This window comes from Rhipicephalus microplus, unplaced genomic scaffold, assembly GCF_043290135.1.
Source record: "Rhipicephalus microplus isolate Deutch F79 unplaced genomic scaffold, USDA_Rmic scaffold_135, whole genome shotgun sequence".
Classification (NCBI taxonomy): Eukaryota; Metazoa; Arthropoda; class Arachnida; order Ixodida; family Ixodidae; genus Rhipicephalus; species Rhipicephalus microplus.
The window spans coordinates 580,001-597,500 of NW_027464707.1; the positions used below are offsets into that span (position 1 = coordinate 580,001).

The following is a 17,500-nucleotide window of genomic DNA, read 5'->3' on the forward strand; positions in this document are numbered from 1 at the left end:
AGCACACGAAGCCGACTGACCAAGTGAAAGATGGGGACCACGTGTTGGTGTTCCTTTTCCGACCATTCCTTGGTGGCTGGTCGCAGACTGTCGGAGCGTTTTGCACGTCCGGGGCTGCACCAGGATCCACTGTTGCCAAACTGATCCTGCAGTGCATTGTACTCCTATCGAATGCCGGCGTCATTGTGGAGGCAGTCACTTGCGATAACTCAACTTCGAACCGATCAGCACTGAACTCCTTGGGTAAATATTTGCAGTCATTATTTATTTTCAAGGTATTTAGTAAGTGATTTTAATAATAGAAATGCCTTTCTTTTAGGTGTCAGTGGTGATGTCACAAGAGTATCAACATCGTTTGAGCATCCATGTGACTCCTCCAAAGTCATTCAGGCTATAATTGACCCGCCGCACATCTTCAAGTGCATCAGGAATAACCTTTTGAAGGCCGGAAAGTTCCTGGTGCGTAAAACAGTTTAAGATAAGTCATCACAGTGCTCTGGCTAACTTTGTCTCACAGCCTTTTTATAAATGTAACAGTTGCCTGGTGACAAAGAAGTACAGCATTCCCACTTTGAAGCTCTGCTGGACTACGAGGAGCAGCAAGCTGGACTTCGGGCTGTGCCAAAGCTTACGAAAGCTCACATCAGCCCCAACGCTTTCCAAAAACTGAGTGTGAGACTTGCTGTCCAGGTAAGACATAACAGCTGCTCTAGCATGAGTCATTAATCAGTATGTGTAACAAAAAGTGGTGTTGCTTCATCAGAATACAACACTCTGCCATATAACTTCTCTAAAACATTTCAGCTCTTCAGTGAAAGCACTGCTTCAGCAATGGACTTCTATCGCAGTAGAGAAGAATGTGTGAAACTTCGTGGCTCCAAAGCAACTTCGGATTTTGCGAGGCGAATGAATAGTCTATTCGACTGCTTCAATTCTAAAAGGCCACAAGATGTGCAGTACAATGAAGCGGAACACATTTCTGTAAGCCCTAATATTTCAAACCTACTGTCACATCCTTTGAAGTTCCACTTAAATCAGATTGTTTTTCAGACGCTGAAGGAGAACATCGAATGGCTTGACAGGTGGCACACTTACAACCAGAGTTTACCAAAGCAAAAGCAACTCTTCTTTCTCAGCAAGCCAACATGCAATGCTTTGAGAATGACTTTGCACAGCACAGTGACGCTTGTTGAAAAGCTGCTGAATTGTGGCTTTCGCTATGTTTTAGTTGGCAACTTTGGACAAGACCACCTCGAGGTACATTTAAACGTTTTTGCTCGTTGAAGACGTTTTCTTCACACTTTTATATTTTTCAGAGATTTTTTGGCATCGCAAGACATGTCGCTGGAGCAGGGGGACAGCCAACTGTTCAGCAATTTTTGTTCATTTACCGGTTGCTCTCGGTGAACAACTTGATCCGTCCTCCACAGAGAGCCTCGGTTGAAGGGGATGGTCCGCGTCTCCTCTTGAAAATGCAGGATCTCTTTCAACATAAAGAGCCTACTGTTAATCAGGTAAACATTTGAATAGCACCCACCAATGCTGCTTGTAGGGTGTTTGTGCATCGTAAACGTGCTGAATGTCGTCTAGCTTTTTGATGCTAATGACATGCACGTCTGGTCGTATGATATAGAACAGACTTTTATTCTGCTTAAGTAAAGTGTGGGATTGGGCTAGTTGGTAATCCATATAAAACTTCTAGGCGCGTAAAACTTCAGACAACTAACATAAGAGACGAGGACGAGCGCAGACTTTCAACTGATTTATTACTACTACGACACACATATATATATTAGAAAGAAGATAAGATCACTTGCTTAAGCAAAAAAAAAAAAAAAAAAAAATTTTTTTTTTTTTTTTTTTTTTTTTGCTTAAGCGCCTAGAAGTTTTATTCTGCATTTTTATATTTTACTTTACAAATTTCTCACTCTGGCCATTGTGATAACGCAAAATATGTTTCAGATTGATACCTTGGCAGTTCTTTTTGACGATATACTGCTGGAGCCTGCTGAATGCATGCAAGACATGATTCATCCCGAGTCAACGAGGGACTGTATTTTGGATTACCTTGGTGGGTATGTAGCAAAAAAGTTTGCTAAAATAAGCTGCAAGGACTGCCTCCAAACACTCAGAAGCAACTCCCGAGAGCCAACTGCATTGACTCAAATCAAGACAAGAGGATTTTTGCAAGTGCCATCGGAGAAATTACTGCGGCTCTTGCAAATTGTGGAAGAACATGTGGAAATGTGCACGGTGGACAAAATAGCCTGTGCCAGTGTTTACATGAACATTGTTGAGAACATCCTGCTGGACGACCGCACTTCTTCGGCCAGTGTTGGCTGTGGCTCACATTTCGTGAGCACTACGGCAGAAGTTGTGCACTTTTTTATTAAGTGCCGTCTGCATTTTTTTACGCGTGAGCAGAACAAACTGTTTCGTGCTGGCGGACGTCGTTTATCCTGCCCGGCCAAAGGAGGGAGGAAACCAGGGACATAAATTTTTTCAATGATTTTTGTTGTGTCATCCACTCCGTCTCCCAACTTTCATCCACAGTTTTGAAACGCAGATTTGAATAAACTATGTGCCTGTGCTCATGGCAGTTTCGAATTCTCGACGATTGCCGCGTAGCGTAGTTGCCAAATTCAAAATGTTACCCCCTGCTAGGTAAGTGGCACACAGATTTGCTTTCGTTAGGCAGAAATATCTCGCACATAAAAAGCTCAAGTTGGATTGAAAGAGATATCTAAGTGCATAAAGAAAATCTCTAGAAATATTCAAAAAGAGCAATGCAGTTTCATGTACAACTGATTCGTTTAAACTGAATAACTGGGTTGAAGGAAGATCCTGGTTGATTTCTATGTGCGCGTAGAAGGAACAGGGTGGCTAATTAGAACGCGGACTTAGAAGTCGTGGTCATTGGGAGAGTACATGGGAATGGATAAAAAAAAAGCCGCGTATATCAAAACTCGGCTGCGTTATCAAATCTGCATGCGTAAAAACAAAAGCTCTCGCTTCGAAATAGCACGTAGTGCCTATATCTAGCAGCTCACAACAGTTTCATCTCATTTTTTAATCTTTAAAATCAGGGGCGCTAATTATGACATCAAAGAAAAAAAAGAAAAGAGCACAACTTGAGCATCCCTCTCTGTCTTGTGGTGTCTCATTCTGAGCTTTTAATTTTTCAGCTATGTTTCACTAACGATATCCCTCAAGAGGTACTTCAAGGCTATTAATGTCAAGTCACCCTGATACACAGATTTGTTTATTGGCACGCGAACTTCTATTGGCTGCTTCGTGATGCCATATGGAATAAAGTGATAGTTATTCCGAAAATGAACGTTACGTGCAGCCAGAGCACGGCTGCTCCGCAATCTCTAGCGCAAAATATGTTAACCTTTCAGTCATCTAGAACCAGTCACAGTGTTCGGTTTAAGCCCCAAAAGCGGCTATGCAGGAATCGAGAAATTTAGGAACGCTACGAATGCGCGTCACTTGACAGACGAACTCAGTTAAAACATTGCCAGCAGTCAAAGACTTAGGCAATTTGACAACGCGCATCATGGACCACTTTGACAATACTAATAGCTGCTATGATTTGTTAGCGATAACACGGAGAAGGAAAATATCTGAAGAAGTGTATTTGATGGGAAACGCTTCCGCGAACGCGCTACAGCCCTGCCAAGCGCGGCCGATCGATGCCCTCCTGTTTACGGTGGCGCCTCTGGTGGCCACTTGTGTCCCTATATGAAACTTTCGCGGGAGTTTCATGACCAGAAAAAAGTATTGAAGGACCATGGTGATATGCTTAAATTCAGCGGGTTGTCTCGCCTGATCTGAGGTCGACAGCGGATACATTCGCTTCCATCAACTTCCTGCACGACCGCGTGCGCTCGCCCTACCAAGTGCGCCCGCAACCCTGTACAGGGCCACTTCTTCACAAGGCTGGCAATCGGCTTCCCCGCTGCACGCGTGCGGCGCACAACCGGTGTGACGTGGAAGTGACGGGACACGTTCGTAAACCCATCGCGAACCGAGTACGACGCCCTACCAAGTGCGCCCGCAACCCTGTACAGGGTCACATCTTCACAAGGCTGGCAAGCGGCATTCCGCTGCGCGCGTGCGTCGTCCGAGCAGTTGCGTGATAAACGACCGTGTCGAAAGCCCAAACACCGCCGAGGCCAGTCGCCGCCGCCGCAAGGGCAGCCACGCAGCCTGGCGAGAGGCATCGTCTCGTGTAGCGTCGCCCCCGCCCCAACTGGAGTGGCCCAGTTTTTTGAACGGGACGGGAACTGCGAAGCACTTAGACCGACGGCGGACTACGACGAGAACGCCTTAAGCTTCGCCAACGTTTCGCCAACTCGTGCGGGAGACTTTTTCCGCTTCGCGGCAAGTCGTCGCGCCGTGCTCTCCGCATCAACCGCGTACGCAGCGAACCGCAAACGTCGGGCGCAGCCTCCTCACCTCCCTGCGCTTTGCGCGCGAACGTTCCCTGTTCGCGCGGCAAAGCCTGGAGGAGGCACGGCCCCGCAGCGTGTTCGAGCGCCCGGTCTACGGGACACCCTGCTTACTTCGAGGGCAACAAGCGCAACGCAAGGCTGCGATCTCGCGCACTTTGCGCACGGCTGGAGAAGCTTTGCTGGCCGGCTTTCGCTCCTCGTGTTTACCGTGCGTTAAAGTTGCGCGTCCGTGGCTCTCGCAGCTCTTGCGCGCCCGGTCGCAGAGAGGAGTACGCAACCTCGACCGCACTTTCCCTGCAGGCTTCCTTCCGACTCGAAGTCCTGCGGCGGTCTCAACGAGGTGCCACATCCTCAATGCAGTCGGTCGCCCCCGTTTCGGTTGGGCTCTGGCACGACGGTCGCCACCGTCTCGCCCTTGAGTGGCCGCTGTTGGCGCTCGCTGTGAGGTGTTCAGCGTGCTGTCCGTGTTGCCGACGCGGTCAAAACGAGTCGACGGCTCACGTTCCCTTGTGCGCCGAAGGCTCTCTTGATATGTGATCCGACCCTCAGACAGACGAAGCCAAGGGAAGACCCAAGGCCGCAATGTGCGTTCAAAGAATCAGTGCTCAGTGTGTCCTGCAATTCACACCAAGTCTCGCAGCTGGCTGCGTTCTTCATCGACCCGAGAACCGAGTGATCCACCGCTTAGAGTCGTGAAAAAGTGTTTGTTCAATTCCGTACAGTCAAAACCAAACGTTTCTGGCACTCGGCCAAACAGTGGCCAAGAAGGGCGCTTTTCAGCGCACGCTTGGACTCCAAAACTCTGCCGCGCCTTTTTCGGCTGCCGCAAATCGAGCAAACGGTGTGTTTCGGACGGCGTTTCGCTTCCGCTACTTGCGAGTGCTTTCGTGGTCCACCCCTCTATAAATACTCGGGAGGCGTCGAAGCCGGTTCTCCAAGCCGGACCCGTAGGTATCGTTGTGTGCTCGCTCTCATTGGCCCGCCTAACCAGAAAATGCCTGCGGTACACCCATTTGGATAAGAGTGCACGCAGATGCGGGCCTCGACGGCTACACATTTCCTCGGGCGGCCGCCTCCCGGCCTCCGTGGAGCGCGGGATGCACGGTCCCATCGACAAGCCTCTCCCGTTTTTACCGTGGCGTCGCGGTTCACCACGGCGGGCGGGTCGGTCTCCTCCGCATAAAAAGGGGGACCCCCGCTTTTTGTTCCACGAAATCGCACAAGCTTTTTTCGCATCCACGGTTTGCCACCGCACACCAAAATGCCGATCCGGCTGCCTACTTTAGCCAACAGGTGGAGCCAGGCGCGCCGTACTTGCGCGGCACTTCCCACGTCCACCGAAGTCGGTGCCAAGGACCACTTTCGGCGCCGGAGCCGCGTACGAGCCTACTCGAGGCGGAAGAACGAAGCCAGCAAGGGCCTGGCCGCAAGTGCGTTCAATTGTCGGGACGTCCAAGTCCCTCGTTCTTCCGTGCTTCCTCTTTCGGCAAGTCGTTGCGGCACCTTCCCAAAGCGCGCAGACCCGCTAATCGCGACGAGCGCGACGTGGCCGTGCCGCCTTTCCCTCGGCAGCAAGCAAAACGCCTGGCAACGTCGACGCTCCCCTAACCGCGATCTCGCACCGTGTTTCGTGTGGCGAATTCAAAAGCCGGCCGGCGCTGCTGCAACCATTACGGTCGGTACGCATACGCCGCGGAGGGCGGGACGGTCATCGGAGCGTGCGGTTCCTCCATCGAGTACTGCGCACCTCGGCCGTCGCATCGCCGTGCCATGACCGGCCGCGCGTCAACGCGAACCGGTGCCAGCGAGATCCCTCGCCTGCAAGAACCGACCGGCAGCCTCCGTCACCCGAGGACGCGGAGGCGCTTGCCGCGGACGGCGGGACGGTATGCACTGGTGCACAGCGGACCCGTCACATCGCCAGTTCCTTGACCGACCGCCGACGCTTGTGCCGTTCCTCTCGTACTTGGCAGTCGCCGCGCGATTGTCGGGTCTCGTTCTTGCACGCTCGAACGGTCGGGAGGGCACTCGGCTGGCGTTTCGGGAACGCGCAGCCTCGCCTTCTACCGACGTAACCACGACTCGCCGTTCGCGCTCCGCCGCTCCTGTTTACAGTACTAGGCGGTCCCGCAGCGGTCGGGTCGCGCATTTCGAGCGCTTCGAGCCACGGTGCAGTGGCGGGTCGAAAGCCGACCTATGAGTGCGTTGCGCCGTTTGTACCCGCGTCCGCCACCTGGCCGACCGTCCAAGGTCGCGGTGTTGGCGTCCGCTGGGCGCAACAATTTGTCACGGGGTGCCGCTCCACATTCAGGCAGCCCCGTGGGGAAAAGCCGACCCCGCGTCCAAACGGGGTCAGCGGCAGAAAGTGTCGGGCGCAGACGCAGCTGAGGCGCTCACCCTTCACAATCCGTTAATGATCCTTCCGCAGGTTCACCTACGGAAACCTTGTTACGACTTTTACTTCCTCTAAATGATCAAGTTTGGTCATCTTTCCAACAGACCGGCGCAACCGAAAGGCCGCGCCGGACATCGGTCCGAAGACCTCACTAAATCATTCAATCGGTAGTAGCGACGGGCGGTGTGTACAAAGGGCAGGGACGTAATCAACGCGAGCTTATGACTCGCGCTTACTGGGAATTCCTCGTTCAAGGGGAACAATTGCAAGCCCCTATCCCAATCACGAAAGAAGTTCCACGGGTTACCCAGTCTTTTCAGACAGGGATAAAGACACGCTGCTTCCTTCAGTGTAGCGCGCGTGCGGCCCCGGACATCTAAGGGCATCACAGACCTGTTATTGCTCTGTTTCGTGCGGCTAGGAGCCGCTTGTCCCTCTAAGAAGGTTGTAAGGTGCTGGGAACCCCGCACCTATTTAATAGGCTAGAGTCTCGTTCGTTATCGGAATTAACCAGACAAATCGCTCCACCAACTAAGAACGGCCATGCACCACCATCCACCGAATCAAGAAAGAGCTCTCAATCTGTCAATCCTCCCAGTGTCCGGGCCGGGTAAGTTTTCCCGTGTTGAGTCAAATTAAGCCGCAGGCTCCACTCCTGGTGGTGCCCTTCCGTCAATTCCTTTAAGTTTCAGCTTTGCAACCATACTTCCCCCGGAACCCAAATACTTTGGTTTCCCGGAAGCTGCCCGCCGAGTCATTTGAGTAACTCAGGCGGATCGCTGGTTGGCATCGTTTATGGTCAGAACTAGGGCGGTATCTGATCGCCTTCGAACCTCTGACTTTCGTTCTTGATCAATGAAAACATTCTTGGCAAATGCTTTCGCAGTAGTTCGTCTTGCGACGGTCCAAGAATTTCACCTCTAGCGCCGCAATACGAATGCCCCCGTCCGTCCCTCTTAATCATTACCTCGTATTCCAAAAACCAACAGAACAGAAACGAGGTCTTGTTCTATTATTCCATGCAAGTTTATTCAGGCGACTCGCCTGCGTTGAGCACTCTAATTTTTTCAAAGTAAAAGCACCGGCCATCTCGAGGCACACAATGAAGTGCACCAAGAAAGAACCGGCATGATGTTCAGTCCGAGCCGTCGCATCGGGTAGATGCACTACTCGTCTGGAACTGAGATCCAACTACGAGCTTTTTAACCGCAGCAGCTTTAGTATACGCTATTGGAGCTGGAATTACCGCGGCTGCTGGCACCAGACTTGCCCTCCAATTGATCCTCGTTAAAGGATTTAGAGTGTACTCATTTCAATTACGGGGCCTCAAAAGAGTCCCGTATTGTTATTTTTCGTCACTACCTCCCCGTGCCGGGAGTGGGTAATTTGCGCGCCTGCTGCCTTCCTTGGATGTGGTAGCCGTTTCTCAGGCTCCCTCTCCGGAATCGAACCCTGATTCTCCGTTACCCGTAACAACCATGGTAAGCAAGTAACCTACCATCGAAAGTTGATAAGGCAGACACTTGAAAGAAACGTCGCCGGCTCGTGGCCATGCGATCAGCACAAAGTTATCCAGAGTCACCACACAATACGGGCCGAAACCCGATCGATCTTGGTCTAATAAAAGCACCCGTTACCCAAAGGGCTCCAGGCTCACTGCATGTATTAGCTCTAGAATTGCCACAGTTATCCAAGTAGGAAGAAACGATCTAAGGAACCATAACTGATTTAATGAGCCATTCGCGGTTTCGCCTTATTTCGGCATGTACTTAGACATGCATGGCTTAATCTTTGAGACAAGCATATGATTACTGGCAGGATCAACCAGGTAATCGTTCGACTGCGCGTCCGTCCTCGCCCTCGGCGGGCCGGACGCAGTCTGTGTGCGGCGGAGGCCACCTTCAGGCGCCCCAACACGCTTATTTTGCACTCCGAGATGACGGCGTTCGAGCTCGCTACGGCACAACCTTCCCGAAAGACGAGTGGGAGCCGTGCGGCAAGAAGCACGTTCATGCTCGCTCTTTTTCGTTGCATCGACTCGGTCGCGCCGTGCGGGTTGCCCAAGCCCGCTGCACTGTCGGTGGACCGGCCGGAACTAGCAACGGAGCCGAGACTGCAAAGCCGCCAGACGACGGGTCACGCCCGCGTCTTCGGCGCTTTCGCATCTGAATCGCCCGAGGACGACACGGAACACACCTCGATATCGTGGTAAAACGGCACCGTCCGACAACCAGCCCCTAACGCATCAAGCGGATGAGGCTGCAGACGACTGCCGTGGATTCCCCTGGAGCAGACCCGAGGACACGCTTGACGAGGCCGAAGCCCGCCGCATATCAGACACCCGGTCGCTTTCGCGTACGCCGCTCACGAGAACCCCCACATAATAGCAGCGATAAGTACCCAGACCTCCTTGGGCCCTAATACGAGCGTACTCGAGAAAATTTCACCGCGGGTGTGCCCCGAAACGTGTGGCATGTTGAGCGTGCCACAAGTCTACGTCGCTCTCAAACCCGCCGAGGTCGTAGAATTTGCGACCCTACTCACGAAATTCCCACCGAGGATACGGCCGCAAACGTACCGCACCTTGGGTAGGCCACGAGTTTGTGCAACACTACGCTGACGGCACAGCACCGAGGTCGTGCGCGCACGCACGGGAAAATTCCGCCGCGGTTTCTGCCGAAAACGTGAGGCACCACGACTCTCCGCAAGTTCGCGTCGACTGCGAAAGACCGAAGTCGTGAACGACGTGTCCGCTACTCGCCGCCGACACGCTGGACACCAAACGTACAACGACTCGACGGCGTCGTAGAGGCCCACGACGCGGTTTTCCTTAACGACGTCTCGGCGTGGCACCGACAGGTTAGAACGGCCGACCAACGTTCCCTGTCCGCCGTTCGGCTCAGTCGAAGGGCTCGGCGACTTCGGCAACGCTGCGAAGCCGCACGGTGACGCACGCCATGTCCCCATTTTTTTTTTTCTTTCTGCGTCTGCCGGGGTGCCCCTATAATAGCAGCGATAAGCACCCAGACCGCCGTGGGTCGCTCGCCCCGGCTGACGTGGTTTTTCGTACTCCTGCGGCGGTCGCCGTCAAGCACGTCCAAATACGCTACTTTCGTGGGCGCATTCACGCTCTTTCGCTTCGCCGGAGTGCCAGCACTCACTCTGCCAAAAACGGCGAACATCCGAGCGGCGGTTCCCACTTTTGCGTCGGCGTCGCAAACCCCGCCCCGGCAGACGAGGTTTGCCGTACTCGTGCGACGGTGGCCGGCGGGCACGTCGAAAGACGCCGATATCGTGCGCGAATTGGCGCACCTTGGCTTCACCGGAGTGCCGCCACTGACTCCTCCAAAAACGGCGAAGATCCGAGCGGCGCTTCCCACTTTCGCATCGGCGTCCCGAACTCCGCCCCGGCTGACGCGGTTTACCGTACTCGTGCGACGGTCGCCGGCGAGCACGTGGAAAGACGCCGATATCGTGCCCGAATCGGCTCCGTTCGGCTTCGCCGGAGTGCCAGCACTGGCTCGGCGAAAGACGACGAACATCCGAGCGACGGTTCTCACTATTGCGTACGCGTCGCAAACCCCGCCCCGGCAGACGCACTTTGCCGTACTCGTGCGACGGTCGCCGGCGAGCACGTAGAAAGACGCCGATATCGTGCCGGAATCGGCCCCGTTTGGCTTCGCCGGAGTGCCAGCACTCACTCGGCCACAAACGGCGAACATCCGAGCGGCGGTTCCCACTTAGCCGTCGGCGTCCCGAACTCCGCCCCGGCAGACGCGGTTGCCGAGCTCGTGCGACTAGCGACCGCGAAGCCGTCTCGCGACGCCGCTTTCGTGCGCGGCTCCCACTGCGACCTGGGTCACCCGAGGTCGACGAGCAAAAAAGAATGTCGAAAAAAATTTTTTTTTTTTTTTGCGTCTGCCGGGGTGCCCCTATAATAGCAGCGATAAGCACCCAGACCGCCATGGGTCGCTCGCCCCGGCTGACGTGGTTTTTCGTTTTCCTGCGGTGGTCGTCGTCAAGCACGTCCAAACACGCCACTTTCGTGGGCGCATTCGCGCTCTTTCGCTTCGCCGGAGTGCCAGCACTCACTCTGCCAAAAACGGCGAACATCCGAGCGGCGGTTCCCACTTTTGCGTCGGCGTCGCAAACCCCGCCCCGGCAGACGAGGTTTGCCGTACTCGTGCGACGGTGGCCGGCGGGCACGTCGAAAGACGCCGATATCGTGCGCGAATTGGCGCACCTTGGCTTCACCGGAGTGCCGCCACTGACTCCTCCAAAAACGGCGAAGATCCGAGCGGCGCTTCCCACTTTCGCATCGGCGTCCCGAACTCCGCCCCGGCTGACGCGGTTTACCGTACTCGTGCGACGGTCGCCGGCGAGCACGTGGAAAGACGCCGATATCGTGCCCGAATCGGCTCCGTTCGGCTTCGCCGGATTGCCAGCACTGGCTCGGCGAAAGACGACGAACATCCGAGCGACGGTTCTCACTATTGCGTACGCGTCGCAAACCCCGCCCCGGCAGACGCACTTTGCCGTACTCGTGCGACGGTCGCCGGCGAGCACGTAGAAAGACGCCGATATCGTGCCGGAATCGGCCCCGTTTGGCTTCGCCGGAGTGCCAGCACTCACTCGGCCACAAACGGCGAACATCCGAGCGGCGGTTCCCACTTAGCCGTCGGCGTCCCGAACTCCGCCCCGGCAGACGCGGTTGCCGAGCTCGTGCGACTAGCGACCGCGAAGCCGTCTCGCGACGCCGCTTTCGTGCGCGGCTCCCACTGCGACCTGGGTCACCCGAGGTCGACGAGCAAAAAAGAATGTCGAAAAAAATTTTTTTTTTTTTTTTGCGTCTGCCGGGGTGCCCCTATAATAGCAGCGATAAGCACCCAGACCGCCATGGGTCGCTCGCCCCGGCTGACGTGGTTTTTCGTTTTCCTGCGGTGGTCGTCGTCAAGCACGTCCAAACACGCCACTTTCGTGGGCGCATTCGCGCTCTTTCGCTTCGCCGGAGTGCCAGCACTCACTCTGCCAAAAACGGCGAACATCCTAGTGGCGGTTCCCACTTTTGCGTCGGCGTCGCCAACCCCGCCCCGGCATACGCGGTTTGCCGTACTCGTGCGGCGGTGGCCGGCGGGCACGTCGAAAGACACCGATATCGTGCGCGAGTCGATGCTTCTTGGTCTCGCAGGAGGGCCGCCACTCACTCCTGCAAAAACGGCGAAGATCCGAGCGGCGCTTCCCACTTTTTCGTCGGCGTCGCAAACCTCGCCCCGGCAGACGCGCTTTGCCGTACTCGTGCGACGGTCGCCGGCGAGCACGTCGAAATACGCCGATATCGTGCCCGAATCGGCCCCGTTTCGCTTCGCCGGAGTGCCAGCACTCGCTCGGCCAAAGACGACGAACATCCGAGCGACGGTTCCCACTATTGCGTACGCGTCGCGAACCCCGCCCCGGCAGACGCGGTTTGCCGTACTCGTGCGGCGGTGGCCGGCGGGCACGTCGAAAGACGCCGATATCGTGCACGAATTGGCGCTCCTTGGCTTCACCGGAGTGCCAGCACTCACTCGGCCAAAAACGGCGAACATCCGAGCAGCGGTACCCACTTAGCCGTCGGCATCCCGAACTCCGCGCCGGCTGACGCGGTTGCCGAGCTCGTGCGACTAGCGACCGCGAACGCGTCTCGCGACGCCGCTTTCGTGCGCGGCTCCCATTGCGACCTGGGTTACCCGAGCTCGACCAGCAAAAAAGAAGGTCGAAAATTTTTTTTTTTTTTCTGCGTCTGCCGGGGTGCCCCTATAATAGCAGCGATAAGCACCCAGACCGCCGTGTGTCGCTCGCCCCGGCTGACGTGGTTTTTCGTACTCCTGCAGCGGTCGCCGTCACGCACGTCCAAATACGCCACTTTCGTGGGCGCATTCGCGCTCTTTCGCGTCGCCGGAGTGCCAGCACTCACTCTGCCAAAAACGGCCAACATCCGAGCGGCGGTTCCCACTTTTGCGTCGGCGTCGTAAACCCCGCCCCGGCAGACGCGGTTTGCCCTACTCGTGCGACGGTCGCCGGCGAGCGCGTCGAAAGACGCCGATATCGTGCGCTAATTGGCGCTCCTTGGCTTCTCCGGAGTGCCGCCACTCACTCCTCCAAAAACGGCGAAGATCCGAGCGGCGTTCTCCACTTTCGCATCGGCGTCCCGAACTCCGCCCGGGCTGACGCGGTTTACCGTACTCGTGCGACGGTCGCCGGCGGGCACGTCGAAAGACGCCGATATCGTGCCGTAATCGGCCCCGTTTGGCTTCGCCCGTGTGCCAGCACTCACTCGGCCAAAAACGGCGAACATCCGAGCAGCGTTTCCCACTTTCGCATCGGCGTCCCGAAGCCCGCCCCGGCAGACGCGGTTTGCCCTACTCGAGCGACGGTCGCCGGCGATCACGTCGAAAGGCGCCGAATTCGTGCACGAATCGATGCTTCTTGGTCTCGCAGGAGGGCCGCCACTCACTCCTGCAAAAACGGCGAAGATCCGAGTTGCGCTTCCCACTTTTTCGTCGGCGTCCCGAACTACGCCCCGGCTGACGCGGTTTACCGTACTCGTGCGACGGTCGCCGGCGGGCACTTCAAAATACGCCGATTTCGTGGGCGCATTCACGCTGTTTCGCTTCCCCGGAGTGCCAACACTCACTCTGCCGAAAGCGGCGATCATCCGAGCGGCGGTTCCCACTTTTGCGTCGGCTTCGCAAACGGCGCCCCGGCAGACGCGCTCGTGCGACGTACTCGTGCGACGGTCGCCGGCGAGCACGTCGAAAGACGCCGATATCGTGCTCGAATCGACCCCGTTTCGCTTCGCCGGAGTGCTGCCAGTCACGGCGCAGAAAACGGCGAACAAGTGTTTTTTTTTTTTTTTCCTAGAATTTGTGTTATAGAAGGCACATTTGATATCGGACGATAATTTTCAACTTTATCACGCGCACCGATTTTCGTGTAGAGGTTTGCAAGTTTATGGGAATTTCTCCACTTGGAATAATGCGATTTAGTAGTACTACGAGAACTTCATGGATGTACTCAAGGGTACGGGGCAAGTCAGTTACGTCAACACCTGCAGATTTTTTACACTTCAAACTGAAAATTGTTGGTTGTGAGTCCTCGTGTGATATTAAAGGCCGATTCGCTAACACATAGAACAAAGAAAGAAAGGAAGAAAAAACGCCCGCGCTCGCTCAAGAAACCTGGGTTCGCAACAAGTGGCAACAACAAGCAACCGAGCGAGTGCGCCAAAACCCGTGGCGGCCGAACAAACGCGAAGTCCCAACCGCGTCAGCCGGGGCGGCACGGGACAGGAAAAATCACTTCAGCCGGGGCGGCGGGGCACCGAATAAACCTCGTCACCTCGTCGCAGGATAAAAGAGGAAACAAAAAGTCTAAACAGCGTCTGCTGGAGCGAATGCGTAATAAAACAACAACAACAACAAAAAAAAAAAACACCCGCGCTCAAGAAGTCTGCAATCACCACAAAAGGCGACTGTGACCGAGCAGCGTCAGCCGGGGCCGTGCGGAAACGGAAAAACCGCGACTACCGGGGCGTCGAGGCACCGAAAAATCCACTTCAGCCGCGGCGAAAAAAAAAAACAAAAAGAAAGACGGAGGGGGGGGGGGGGAACCACGTCTGCCGGGGCGAAGGAAAAAAAAAAACGCGTCTGCCGGGGCGAGCCCGGGTGCGGCACCACAGGGAAAACTGTGGCAAACAGACATGGCGATCGAGTGAGTGGGCCGCCAGCCAGGCTCAGCCAAAAAGTGCAAAGTCCGAACTGCGTCAGCCGGGGCGGCAAAAACCACGTCAGCCGGGGCGGCGCAAAAAACCGCGTCTGCCGGGGCGGCACGAAACCGCGTCAGCCGGGGCGGCGCGAAAACTGCGTCAGCCGGGGCGAAAGAAAAAAAAAAAAACGCGTCTGCCGGGGCGAGCCCGGGTGCGGCACCACCGGGAAAACTGTGGCAAACAGACATGGCGATCGAGTGAGTGGGCCGCCAGCCAGGCACAGCCGAAAAGTGCAAAGTCCGAACCGTGTCAGCCGGGGCGGCAAAAAACCGCGTCAGCCGGGGCGGCGCAAAAAACCGCGTCTGCCGGGGCGGCACGAAACCGCGTCAGCCGGGGCGGCGCGAAAACTGCGTCAGCCGGGGCGAGCCCGGGTGCGGCACCACCGGGAAAACTGTGGCAAACAGACATGGCGATCGAGTGAGTGGGCCGCCAGCCAGGCTCAGCCAAAAAGTGCCAAGTCCGAACTGCGTCAGCCGGGGCGGCAAAAAACCGCGTCAGCCGGGGCGGCGCAAAAAACCGCGTCTGCCGGGGCGGCGCGAAAACCGCGTCTGCCGGGGCGGCGCGAAAACTGCGTCAGCCGGGGCGAAAGAAAAAAAAAACGCGTCTGCCGGGGCGAGCCCGGGTGCGGCACCACCGGGAAAACTGTGGCAAACAGACATGGCGATCGAGTGAGTGGGCCGCCAGCAAGGCTCAGCCAAAAAGTGCTAAGTCCGAACTGCGTCAGCTGGGGCGGCAAAAAACCGCGTCTGCCGGGGCGGCACGAAACCGCGTCAGCCGGGGCGGCGCGAAAACCGCGTCTGCCGGGGCGGCACGAAACCGCGTCAGCCGGGGCGGCGCGAAAACTGCGTCAGCCGGGGCGAGCCCGGGTGCGGCACCACCGGGAAAACTGTGGCAAACAGACATGGCGATCGAGTGAGTGGGCCGCCAGCCAGGCACAGCCGAAAAGTGCTAAGTCCGAACTGCGTCAGCCGGGGCGGCAAAAACCGCGTCAGCCGGGGCGGCGCGAAAACCGCGTCTGCCGGGGCGGCACGAAACCGCGTCAGCCGGGGCGGCGCGAAAACTGCGTCAGCCGGGGCGAGCCCGGGTGCGGCACCACCGGGAAAACTGTGGCTAACAGACATGGCGATCGAGTGAGTGGGCCACCAGCCAGGCTCAGCCAAAAAGTGCTAAGTCCGAACTGCGTCAGCCGGGGCGGCAAAAACCGCGTCAGCCGGGGCGGCGCAAAAAACCGCGTCTGCCGGGGCGGCACGAAACCGCGTCAGCCGGGGCGGCGCGAAAACTGCGTCAGCCGGGGCGAAAGAAAAAAAAAAAACGCGTCTGCCGGGGCGAGCCCGGGTGCGGCACCACCGGGAAAACTGTGGCAAACAGACATGGCGATCGAGTGAGTGGGCCGCCAGCCAGGCACAGCCGAAAAGTGCCAAGTCCGAACTGCGTCAGCCGGGGCGGCAAAAAACCGCGTCAGCCGGGGCGGCGCAAAAAACCGCGTCTGCCGGGGCGGCACGAAACCGCGTCAGCCGGGGCGGCGCGAAAACTGCGTCAGCCGGGGCGAGCCCGGGTGCGGCACCACCGGGAAAACTGTGGCAAACAGACATGGCGATCGAGTGAGTGGGCCGCCAGCCAGGCTCAGCCAAAAAGTGCCAAGTCCGAACTGCGTCAGCCGGGGCGGCGCAAAAAACCGCGTCTGCCGGGGCGGCGCGAAAACCGCGTCTGCCGGGGCGGCGCGAAAACTGCGTCAGCCGGGGCGAAAGAAAAAAAAACGCGTCTGCCGGGGCGAGCCCGGGTGCGGCACCACCGGGAAAACTGTGGCAAACAGACATGGCGATCGAGTGAGTGGGCCGCCAGCAAGGCTCAGCCAAAAAGTGCCAAGTCCGAACTGCGTCAGCCGGGGCGGCAAAAAACCGCGTCTGCCGGGGCGGCACGAAACCGCGTCAGCCGGGGCGGCGCGAAAACCGCGTCTGCCGGGGCGGCACGAAACCGCGTCAGCCGGGGCGAGCCCGGGTGCGGCACCACCGGGAAAACTGTGGCAAACAGACATGGCGATCGAGTGAGTGGGCCGCCAGCCAGGCACAGCCGAAAAGTGCTAAGTCCGAACTGCGTCAGCCGGGGCGGCAAAAACCGCGTCAGCCGGGGCGGCGCAAAAACCGCGTCTGCCGGGGCGAATGCAAAAAAAACAAAGAAAAAAGCCCGCGCTTAATCAAAAGAAAACAAAGAAAAAAGCTTGCGCTTAATCAAAAGAAAACAAACAAAAAAAGTTCGCGCTTAAGCCTGGCGGTGGAACCACCGGGGCAAACAGACCTGGCGATCGAGTGAGTGGGCCGCCAGCCGGGGTGAGCCAAAAAGTGCAAAGTCGGAACCGCGTCAGCCGGGGCGGCGCGAAAACCGCGTCAGCCGGGGCGGCGCAAAAACTGCGTCAGCCGGGGCGGCACGGAAAAACGAAAACCGCGTCAGCCGGGGCGGCACGGAAAAACGAAAACCACGTCAGCCGGGGCGACATCAAAATGAGGAAAAAAAAAAAAACTGCCTTAGGACACCTGCGTACACTTTCATGCGTTTGGGCATATCTCTCTGTAACACGCGCGCCCCTCGTTACGCGCGGCACTCTGTTTTCTCCGACACCCATATTTCGGCGGCATGTGGCACGCGCGCCCGTCCCTACGCACGGCACACCGCAGTGCTTTCTCGATATTTTTCTTTTCCTCCAACACCGTCATCTATAGGCTTTTAGTGACCTGTTGCTCGTGGCAAAAGTTCGCTAGCTCTGACACCTCTTGCATGCGCACCGTTTTTGCGCACGGTGCTATGCCGCAAAGCACGGCAGTCGCATGCGTTTCTCTCAGGCACCTC

At 56.8% G+C, this 17,500-nt stretch overlaps 1 protein-coding gene and 2 non-coding genes across 4 annotated transcripts in view; 1 reads left to right on the forward strand and 2 right to left on the reverse strand.

Annotated features, from left to right (window-relative positions):
• LOC119163105 (DNA transposase THAP9) overlaps positions 1–2,594 on the forward strand; it is a 4,168-nt gene extending 1,574 nt beyond the window's left edge. Inside the window, exons 4-10 of one of the 2 annotated variants that reach the window (XM_075885395.1) lie at positions 1–243; positions 320–459; positions 538–690; positions 805–981; positions 1,051–1,257; positions 1,317–1,514; positions 1,963–2,594. The exon at positions 1–243 is cut by the window's left edge and continues 90 nt beyond it. In XM_075885395.1, the coding sequence (XP_075741510.1) occupies positions 1–243; positions 320–459; positions 538–690; positions 805–981; positions 1,051–1,257; positions 1,317–1,514; positions 1,963–2,496 (1,652 nt within the window). In that variant the 3' untranslated portion in view covers positions 2,497–2,594. Of the gene's footprint in view, positions 244–319; positions 460–537; positions 691–804; positions 1,258–1,316; positions 1,515–1,962 lie in introns of both variants that reach the window. The other variant, XM_075885394.1, reaches the window with a different exon arrangement.
• Positions 2,595–4,996: 2,402 nt separating this feature from the next.
• LOC142791000 (5.8S ribosomal RNA) lies at positions 4,997–5,149 on the reverse strand. The gene has a single exon (XR_012889924.1). It is a non-coding gene; the product is annotated as a 5.8S ribosomal RNA (ribosomal RNA).
• A 1,719-nt stretch (positions 5,150–6,868) lies between these two features.
• On the reverse strand, positions 6,869–8,683 carry LOC142791026 (small subunit ribosomal RNA). The gene has a single exon (XR_012889948.1). It is a non-coding gene; the product is annotated as a small subunit ribosomal RNA (ribosomal RNA).
• Positions 8,684–17,500: the final 8,817 nt, after the last annotated feature.